At 42.3% G+C, this 10,631-nt stretch overlaps 1 protein-coding gene across 3 annotated transcripts; it reads right to left on the reverse strand.

Moving 5' to 3' along the window:
• Window positions 1-5,241: 5,241 nt before the first annotated feature.
• LOC111964185 (mannose-P-dolichol utilization defect 1 protein) lies at window positions 5,242-10,124 on the reverse strand. Of its 3 annotated transcripts, none has more exons than XM_023987963.2 (7): window positions 9,922-10,124; window positions 9,565-9,630; window positions 9,250-9,382; window positions 9,032-9,083; window positions 8,650-8,700; window positions 6,139-6,249; window positions 5,242-5,908 (listed from the first exon to the last, which is right to left on the reverse strand). In XM_023987963.2, the coding sequence occupies exons 1-7, from the start codon at window positions 10,034-10,036 to the stop codon at window positions 5,786-5,788; spliced, it is 651 nt and encodes a 216-aa protein (XP_023843731.1). In that variant the 5' UTR covers window positions 10,037-10,124; the 3' UTR covers window positions 5,242-5,785. The 3 variants fall into 3 exon arrangements, with proteins under 3 accessions (XP_023843731.1, XP_023843729.1, XP_023843730.1); XM_023987961.2 differs by having other exon boundaries at window positions 8,650-8,768; window positions 9,032-9,117; XM_023987962.2 differs by lacking the exon at window positions 9,565-9,630 and having other exon boundaries at window positions 8,650-8,768; window positions 9,032-9,117.
• Between the last annotated feature and the right edge of the window lie 507 nt (window positions 10,125-10,631).

Consider the following 10,631-nt stretch of genomic DNA (forward strand, 5'->3'; position numbering starts at 1 on the left):
AAATAAAAGTGTGTACTGTATGACCGAGTGATAGACCGTTTCGTCAACATGAAAGAGAGGAGGATGGCATTGGCGTTTCTCTACAAGTAGGGTGAACTAATGTATTTTATATTTGAAGGAGCACGCACGCACACGTACGCAGAAATCAGAACCATAGACAGCCACGTCATATTTAGCTTACGTTGATTGGACTAAATCGTTTTTGGTATCTTTTAGTTGTCACTGTATTAGACTAAGCAGAGGTGATTTGATGATGTTGAAATGTTGAAGCTAAAATGATATTCCTATTGTCTTTTTATTGTCTCAGCCTTTAGGCCTATATATACTACCGTTCAAAAGTTTTAGGACACCTACTCATTCAAGGGTTTTTCTTAATTTTTACTATTTTCTACATTGTAGAATAATAGTGAAGACATCAAAACCATGAAATAACACATATGGAATCATGTAGTAACCAAAAAAGTGTTAAACAAATCAAAATATATTTGAGATTCTTCAAATAGCCAACCTTTACCTTGATGACAGCTTTGCACACTCTTGGCATTCTCTCAACCAGCTTCACCTGGAATGCTTTTCCAACAGTCTTGAAGGAGTTCCCACCTATACTGAGCACTTGTTGGCTGCTTTTCCTTCACTCTGCAGTCCGACTCATCCCAAACCATCTCAATTTGTTTGAAGTCGGGGGATTGTAGAGGCCAGGTCATCTGATGCAGCACTCCCATCACTCTCTTTCTTGATAAAATAGCCCTTACACAGCCTGGAGGTGTGTTGGGTCATTGTCCTGTTGAAAAACTACTGATAGTCCCACTAAGCCCGAACCAGATGGGATGGCGTATCGCTGCAGAATGCTGTAGTAGCCATGCTGGTTAAGTGTGCCTTGAATTCTAAATAGATCACAGACAGTGTCAACAGCAAAGCTCCCCCACACCATAACACCTCCTCCTCCATGCTTCACCGTGGGAAATACACATGCAGCGATCATCCCTTCACCCACACCGCATCTCACAAAGACATAGCGGTTGGAACCAAAAATCTCCACTTTGGACTCCAGACCAAAGGATACATTTCCTCCGGTCTAATGTCCATTGCTCGTGTTTCTTGGCCCGAGCAAGTCTCTTCTTATTATTGGTGTCCTTTAGTAGTGGTTTCTTGGCAGCAATTCAACCATAAAGGCCTGATTCACACAGTCTCCTCTGAATAGTTGATGTTGATGTCTGTTACTTGAACTCTGTGAAGCATTTATTTGGGCTGCAATTTCTGAGGCTGGTAACTCCAATGAACGTATCCTCTGCAGCAGAGGTAACTCTGGGTCTTCCATTCCTGTGGCGGTCCTCATGAGAGCCAGTTTCATCATAGCGCTTGATGTTTTTTGCAACTGCACTTGAAGAAACTTTAAAAGTTCTTGACATTTTCCGTATGGACTGACCTTCATGTCTTAAAGTAATGATGGACTATTGTTTCTCTTTGCTTATTTGAGCTGTCCTTGCCATAATATGGACTTGGTCTTTTACCAAATAGCGCTATCTTCTGTATATCCTCCTACCTGGTCACAACACAACTGATTGGCTCAAATGCATTATGAGGGAAAGAAATTCCACAAATGAACTTTTAAGAAGGCACACCTGTTAATTGAAATGCATACCAGGTGATTACCTCATGAAGCTGGTTGAGAAAATGCCAAGTGTGTGCAAATCTGTTATCAAGGCAAAGTGTGGCTATTTGAAGAATCTCAAATATATTTTGATTTGTTTAAAACTTTTGGTTACTACATAATTTCATATGTGTTATTTCATAGATTTGATGTCTTCACTATTATTATACAATGTAGAAAACCCTTGAATGAAGTTATTCTAAAACTTTTGACCAGTAGTGTATATCACGGTCGGAAGGCATATGAATTTACAGGTTATAGAGCAATCAACGCAATTATCACAACACATAGGTTGTTATACAGTGCATTCGGAAAGTAGTCAGACCCCATGACTTTTCCCACATTTTGTTATGTTACAGCCTTATTCTAAAATAGATTCAATAATTTTTTTCCTTCATCAATCCACACACAATACCCCATAATGACAAAGCGAAAACAGGTTCAGATATTTTTGAAAATGTTTAAAAAATAAAAAATAGAAATACCTTATTTAGTATTCAGACCCTTTGCTATGAGGCTTAGGTGCATCCTGTTTCCATTGATCATCCTTGAGATGTTTCTAAATCTTGATTGGAGTCCACCTGTGGTAAATTCTATTGATTGGACATGATTTGGAAAGGCAAACACCTGTCTATATAAGGTCCCACAGTTGACAGTGAATGTCAGAGCAAAAACCAAGCCATGAGGTAGAAGGAATTGTCTGTAGAGCTGCGAGAACGGATTGTGCCGAGGTACAGATCTGGGGAAGGGTACCAAAAAAATTCTGCAGCATTGAAGGTCTCCAAGAACACGGTGGCCTCCATCATTCTTAAATGGAAGGAGTTTGGAACCAACATTTTCTCAACAAAATTTCACTTAGGGCCCACATCAGGCTAGGGCTGGCTCTGACTGCGTGTATGGATGTGGGTAGCAGACGCACATCCACTGTAGCCCCTCATGAGTTCAGATTCCCCCCCACCCCTGCCCTAACTGAACAAAACGTGGACAAGTATTGGACACGCAGATCCTTAGATCAGAGCTGTGAAGGGTTGGGCCGTACAACGGAACATCAAAAAGCAGGACAAAGGCATAGAAACCCTGCCACACGTATCGATGCGTCAGGGAATTTGGAGATGCATAAGCTTGTACAGGTAGATAAGAACAGAACACATTGGGCCTCAAGCAGATATGAGCCAGTCCAGATATGAAGCTTAACTTCAAGTGAAGGTGAAAAAAATAATCCACAGCCTTCCACACAAACAAATAAGATCATTACATGCTGCACCCACACAGTGAGACTACCTTTCTCATTAAGGATGCACCAATTGTGCCTTTAAGGCAGTGTAATTTGGTAAAATATTGTTTACCTAATTTTAACATTGTTTAACTGCATAAAAAAACATGTTTTTCCCATCTCAAGAGGTTAATTTAAAAAAAATACTATTGTAAAGTGCCAATGAAGTACCAGATAAAGTAACAGAGTTGACTGTAACAGGGTTGATGTTTTCATCTTAAGCGATAAATCCCCCTTGTGACAGGAGGAATGAAAGCTTGTTGTGTGCAATAGAATGCAAGTTTCACAAAAATGTTTTAATTGTTCAAACATGTCATGCCCATCTATGAGTAACAGGGTTGACGTGTTGTGCTCTAATTCGTTTTTTTATACCATAAAACACACAAAAAATGGCCAGAGTAGAACCAGTTCACCTATATTTACACAGATTTCACTATTATACAGTGGGGAGAACAAGTATTTGATACACTGCCGATTTTGCAGGTTTTCCTACTTACAAAGCATGTAGAGGTCTGTAATTTTTATCATAGTTACACTTCAACTGTGAGAGACGGAATCTAAAACAAAAATCCAGAAAATCACATTGTATGATTTTTAAGTAATTATTGTCATTGTTATGATGAATATATAGTAATTGTTCATGTGTCATATCACATATCCGTATGCAATTTCTCCCGGTCTCACTAAGTACCTGTTTCTTTCTTATGAAGCCTCTGTTCTCCATTCATTTGTGATTTTAACGACGTTTTGATACGTTTAATTCATTTATAAGAAGATCCTCTGTCTCAACACTTGCGAATCTCAAACAGACTAATTCCTTCCATATGCAAGACTCTTAATAGTAGCTGTTTAGTGAATTCTAGGGGTATATGATTGTAGACCTGACAGTAGTGATGGTACGGAATTAGTCAAGCAGTTTGGTTGAGATATAGGCAACACTTCTTGTTGGCTGCAGTTATGTTAGATAAATGGATAGTAAGTTAAGATGTGGTCGCAAGGTCTGTTTTCGCCTTAAGGCTCTGGGGCTCCAATGCAGAAATGTCTTCACCTCGTGGGCATTCAATGATATGTAGAATGGTGAGGTCAACCAGAACTTCACGGCAGGACCTGGTAGAATGACCTTGAAGAGAGCTGGAGACCACAGTCTCAAAGAAAACATTAGTAACACTCGTCGCCGTCATGGATTAAATCCTGCAGCACACGCAAGGTCCCCGCTGTCTAGCCAGCGCATGTCCAGGCCCTTCTGCAGTTTGCAATGGCCCTCTGATGATCCAGAGGAGGATATGCGAGAAGGTCATGTGTCTGATGAGGACAAAAATATAGCTTTTTGGTCTAATATCCATCTCGCCGTGTTTGGAGGAAGAGAAGGATGAGTACAACCCCAAAGAACCCATCTCAACCCTGAAGCATGGAGGTGGAAACATATATTCTTTGGGGATGTCTTTCTCGGTCAGAGGGAGCAGCGAAGATCCGATCCGATTGAAGGGGAGCGTGGATGGGGCATGTATTGCATCCCGAGAGTTTGGCAACAACCTTCCTTTCCACAGTAATGAGCATTGAAGATGGGTGTGGCTTGGGTCTTCCAGCATGACAATACGCCGAAAGCACACAGCCAGGGCACAAGGAGTGGCTCCGTAAAGAAGCATCTCAAGGTCTTGGAGTGGCTAGCAGTCTCCAGACCTGAACCCAATAGAAAACTTGGAGGGAGCTGAAAGTCCGTATTGCCCAGCGACAGCCCCAAACTGAAGGATCTGGAGAAGGTCTGTATGGAGGAGTGGGCCAAAATCCCTGCTGCAGTGTGTGCAACTGGTCAAGAACAGGAATGTATGATCTCTGTAATTGCAACAAAGGTTTCTGTACAAATATTAATGTCTGGCTTTTCTGATGTATCAATACTTTTTTCATGCAATTATTATGCGATTAATTACTTAAAAATCATAGAATGTGATTTTCTGGATATTTGTTTTAGATTCTGTCTCTCACAGTTGAAGTGTACCTATGATAAAAATTACAGACCTCTACATGCTTTGTAAGTAGGAAAACCTGCAAAATCGGCAGTGTATCAAATACTTGTTCTCCCCACTGTATGTCCAATGTTACTTTTGAAACAATTTTAAAAGGAATAGTTTCAATAGTTTATGATTAAAACAAGATTTCAGTTCGTGTTAACAGGGTTGACCTTAAAATGAGGAACAGACGTAATTTAATAATAATCTTCAGACATTACTGTCAAAGCAACAAAATAACTACTGCTTTGGAATGATCTTAAGAGAAATTTAGGGGTTGAGTAGAATAAAATCCTCCTTAAAGTCAGAAAAACATGCACTTTAGCAAGTCTTTATTCTTTAAACTGATTTCTTGTATAATAAAACCAGACATATTCAAATGTAATATTGGTGCACAATTTATACTTAAAATATCAAAGGGACTCAAAAGGCATTCTATTTGTGGAACGAGCCTGCTGTATGACAATATATTCAAAAGTTTTATTAATAACAAAATTGAACAAATTCAATAACCCAATCCCCATATATGAGCCAATGGAGAAGCAAAAATGTATCTGTAAAAGACACAATAAGAAGGGAAGATATTACACTTCTGCAGCAGCTTTCCTCAAGATAGGCATGAGAATCACAGTACACTTTGGTCTCCGAGCAACAACGCAATTACTGGAAGTACAAATATATATACCATTTATATAGTAATATAGTTTATAGAGCATTACATTTTATTATGTGACCTGAAATTTAACAAACTTTGCCATACTACACACACACACACAATAGAATGATTGAAATAACCTAGAAAATGTATCCCATTTACTATAACAGCGGGTCCTTGGATTGAGTTGTGGTTGACCACTACTCTGTCTTGTCTTTAGTACGGCTATTCCTGTAACAAACCACCTGGGTCAGGAGCAGGCAGCTGAGACAGGCAGCCACTACATGGGTCACAGTAGAGACAGAGCTCCAGTCTCCAGTTTCCTACAGAGAGGGATAAGGCCAGGGGAGGAGGGATGAGAGGGGGATAAGGCCAGGGGAGGAGGGATGAGAGGGGGATAAGGGAGGAAAGGTATGAGAGGGGAATAATGTAGGAGAAGGATGAGGAACAGAGGAGTGACAAGGGAAAAGAGATGGTAGAAGTCAAATGAGACGGCAGGGTAGAATGCAAAGAGGCATTGAAAGGGAATGTAAAGGTACAGAATTTTTTATACCTGTAGAGAGGTGAAGATAAGAGCCAGGGAGCCAGTGAAGACCAGGAACACAGACAGAGCTGACAGCTGGCCCGTGTTGCCATGGTAGTAGTTAGTCCCTGCCTGGATCACCTGGACAAACATCCAACATAAAACAATCAACAGTCAGTCTGTACAAGTCAATATAGGCAAATGTTTATTATGACCTAACATAAGCAGTTCTCTTTTCTCTCGATTGACAAAGACCTAAATGATAGCAGCAGACTAATCCAATGTTGTACTTCTCCTGCTGAAGTTTGAGATAAGCATGCTTATCTCATCGGCCAGAGGGGTACACAAAAAGCAAGATCAATGACTTAGCCAGCGAACTATTCTGAAATAATGTTTTTTCTGAAAGATGAGCATAAAATGGACACGGTCTAATTGACTCAACAACCAAAAACGCATATCTAAGTGTTGCTTTCTTAAATGGACCAAAAGATCAACCTTTGTTTATCAAAGTTAGCTGGCTAACTCATTAATCCTGCTTTGTAGTATACCCCTCTGCTCCTATAGACGGGTTGACTGACAGCGGCACGGAAATTAACGGCCAGGTAGCTAGCAACAATGACAAGAAGCTGCCTAGTGATCTCTGGCCTCCCAACAAGCTGCCCACTTGACCCCATCCCCTCCTCCATCTCTGGAGACCTTCTCCCATTCCTCACTTCCCTCATCACTGACCGCGTTCCAACTGACTTCAAGATGGCCAGAGTCGCTCCTCTCCTTAAGAATCCAATACTCGACACCTCTGACGTCAAACTACAGACCTGTATCCCTTCTTTATTTTCTTTCTAAAACACTTGAGCGTGCCGTCTCTGACCAATTCTCTCGTTATCTCTCTCAGAACAATCTTCTTGACTAACCAGTCAGGCTTCAAGACGAGTCACTTAACCGAGACTGCTCTTCTCTGTGTCACAGAGGCTCTGCCAAAGCTGACTCTCTCTCCTCTGTTCTCATCCTCCTAGATCTATCCGCTGCATTCGACACTGTGAACCATCAGATCCTCCTCTCCACCCTCTCAGGGTTAGGCATCTCAGGCTCTGCACACTCCTGGATTGCATTCCTACCTGACAGGTCGCTCCTACCAGCTGTCTTGGAGAGGATCTGTGTCTGCTCTCACTACTGGTGTCCCCCAGGGCTCGGTTCTAGGCCCTTACGTTTCCTTTTACACCAAGTCACTCAGCTCGGTCATATCCTAAAATGGTCTCTCCTATAAATAACTGCTATGCGGATGACACTCAACTACTCTTCTCCTTCCCCCCTTCTGACACCCAGGTGGCGACACATATCTCTGTGTACCTGGCATATATCTCAGCTTGGATGTCGGCTCACCACCTCAAGCTCGAAAAAACAGAGATGCTCTTCCTCCCGGGGATGGCCTGCCCGCTCCAAGACCTCTCCATCACGGTTGACAACTCCACGGTGTCCCCCTCCCAGAGTGCAAAGAACCTTGGCGTGACGCTGGACTGTTGTCCAGCACCCTATGGTGACGCTGGACTGTTGTCCAACACCCTATCATTCTCTGCACACATCAAAGCAGTGACTTGATCCTGCAGGTTCATGCTCTACAACATCTGTAGAGTACGACCTTTCCTCACACAGGAAGCGGTGCAGGTCCTAATCCAGGCACTTGTCATCTCCCGTCTAGACTCCTGCAATCTGTTGGCTGGGCTTCCCACTTGTGCCATCAAACCCCTGTAACTTATCCTGAATGCCGCAGCGTGCCTGGTGTTCAACCTTCCTAAGTACTCCCCGCTCCTCTGCACATTCCACCGGCTTCCAGACGAAGCAAACATTATCTTCAAGACCCTGGTGCTTGCCTACGGAGCAGCAAGAGGAACAGCATTACCGTCAAGCTATGCCAAAACCTACATCCCATCCGAGCACTCCGTTCCGCAACCTCTGGTCTCTTGGCCCTCCCACCCCTTCGGGAGGGCAGATCCCACTCAAAGCTCTTCTCTGTCCTGGCACCCCAATGGTGGAACAAGCTTCCCCCTAAAGTCAGGACAATGGAGTCCCTGCCCATCTTTCGAAAACGTCTGAAACCCTAACTCGTTGAAAAGTATCTTAAATAACTATCACAGTGCCCCCGACACCCATTAAGATGAAATGTAAAAATAATCGTAGGTGGCTTTTTTCAGCTCTTTGTATCTTGTTATTGAGACCATGTCTTGTTTTGAGGTGTTTTGACTGATGTCATGTCTATGCTAATATGGCTAGCTAACCAACAACTGTAACTATGTATTTGAGACCTGTGCTCATTGTGCAAATGTATTCGTTTTCAATAAACATTGAGACAAATGATAGTTTACATGCTGTCAACAGTTTAACCAACCCAGTCTGTTTTGCTCCATAGTTTCACAAGCGTCAGTTTTGTTGCTGAACAACCAACACGTCTACACCATCTGCTGACTGTACCTTAACTGCTATAAGCCTTGCAGTTGATTACATTTCCATGCAAATTGAAAATAAAAGTATTGTATGGTATCATACCCGGCTAGCAACAACAGCCAGCATGCTGGAGGCCTGCATCGCAGGGATGACCTGTTCAGGGACCAGACGAGAGGTCAGGAGCAACATAACACCACCGTAGGCCAAGAGGAATACTATACCTGCAGGAAACAAGGACAGTTATGACACAGCCCTGGTACAGAACATACACTCATATTCCTGTGAACTGTTGAACTACTTTGTCATAACATTGCCTAATTTGCTCATTTTACCAATGGGATGGTGACTTACCAAACAGTAGCTAATCAACGTGTTAAAAACATTTAATCTCGCCACTATTGTGAGTATTGATGTAAAAGGAATCTATAGGCACGGACTCAGGCACATTGGAAGCACAAGTATACACAGAGAGGAGTGGTCAAACCTTTGAGGGTGTTACCACTGTAGTGTTGGATGAGGAAGCCCATGGCCAAACCCTGCATAAACATGAACAGTCTCTCTGACCAAGCTCTGTGCAGACAGACACACAAATGTTGTCAATAACAGGCTTTGTCCAATTCACTGGTTTGCGCTCATCACTGGATTAGTGTAAATCACTTTTGTTAAAAAGGAGTGTGTAATAAAAATATGAATTGATCATACTCAAGGGGAACGTTGTTGGTGATACAGTAGACCACAGGACCTGTGATGGCATAGACCTGCAGTAGGACAGACCACCAGCTGATCCCTGATGCACTCCTGGCCCTCAGTACCTTCCACAGCTGAGGGAGCTGCGCTGTTTGGCAGACCGACAGGTGGAGGAGAGGGAAGGGCATATGAGAGAGGGGGAAAAGCAAAAAGGCATAGCAACAGACAAAGAGATATTTAGATATAGATCCTCTGCGTAACAGAGGTTTCCCGATTATTAATCCTTGCATAATGTGTGAGAGCAGTCGAAGACAGAGAGAGGTTTCTCACCCATCACAGTCCCAAGAATGATCCACACTCCCACAGTTTTGCTCAGAACTATCTTCCAGCATGGCACTATTATTACCCAAAAAAAGTATTGTCAGACCACCTAAACCATATGAACATCTGGGGTGGAGGACTTGTTAAAATACTAGAAACTATCTACTGTAGGCTTTACAAGACCTTCGGCAAGGCTTATAAAAACACTGTATACAAAAGGTGCTGAAACATTGTAAAACTTTAACAATCACGCATGCAACAACTTCCTCAGCTTTACTCTACGTAAGCATCTCTAAATAACAAATCTGAAATGAGTATCACGTCAGCAGCACATCTTTTCCAGACCAACAGGACAGCGAACCTCACCGTGGAGAAAGTTTAAGTCGACAAAAAAGTAGTTGTAACATTTCTCTGGCAAAAAGTATGTGAGTAGAAACTCTTTAGTTGGAGACAGCAATTCCTCCAACTCCGACGTGTCCATCGTTCTACAATTGTGTGCCCTTGGAAAGTTTTCCCACTGATTTTAGGGAAACATGCAGTTCCCCAAAGAGCCTTCCCAAACATCCTTGCCAAGTATAATGCGGAACTAATGTCATTAAAGCGCTGCAAACGGGAAGCAAAAGCTGTTGCACTTTTTCCAGTGTCCAATGAGAAGACAGTTTTAGCAAGATCCTCTCTGATCCAACCAATCAAAACCGAGAGACCAGAGCACATCTTTAGGTTCCATTGGTGTCAATGACGGAGGCAAGAGTTTGGCAGATAATGTGCTGTTTTTATTTAATTAAAAAAATGCCTAGGTTTTTAGCTGAAGAGGGTTAATGTCATCTTCCACAGATGACCCAGGTTCAAGCCCATTGACCATATAGATAATGTGCCTCCTTCTGTAAATGGTGGACTGAGCTATAGCCCTAAGTCATAGAGATCACTGTGCATGAGGCTATGCAGGATACATGTCTAAAGTGTTGATGGTAAACTGTTAGTATGGGAGATAGTTCTAAATACAAAAAGTTCACAAACTGACTAATGTCTTTCAAATTGGGGTTCTTAATGAAATCTGATATGATATTGTACCTCTG

The sequence above is a fragment of the Salvelinus sp. IW2-2015 genome, linkage group LG5 (genome assembly GCF_002910315.2).
Source record: "Salvelinus sp. IW2-2015 linkage group LG5, ASM291031v2, whole genome shotgun sequence".
Taxonomy (NCBI): Eukaryota; Metazoa; Chordata; class Actinopteri; order Salmoniformes; family Salmonidae; genus Salvelinus; species Salvelinus sp. IW2-2015.

Bases quoted from the DNA above. Each gene is read 5' to 3' on its own strand.
- LOC111964185 (XM_023987961.2), bottom strand. From the start codon at position 10,036: ATGGACACGTCGGAGTTGGAGGAATTGCTGTCTCCAACTAAAGAGTTT. The intron at 9,631-9,921 runs GTGAGGTTCGCT...GGGTAATAATAG, and splicing joins CGACTTAAACTTTCTCCACG to TGCCATGCTGGAAGATAGTT. The intron at 8,769-9,031 runs GTTTGACCACTC...TGTTTCCTGCAG, and splicing joins CAGTGGTAACACCCTCAAAG to GTATAGTATTCCTCTTGGCC.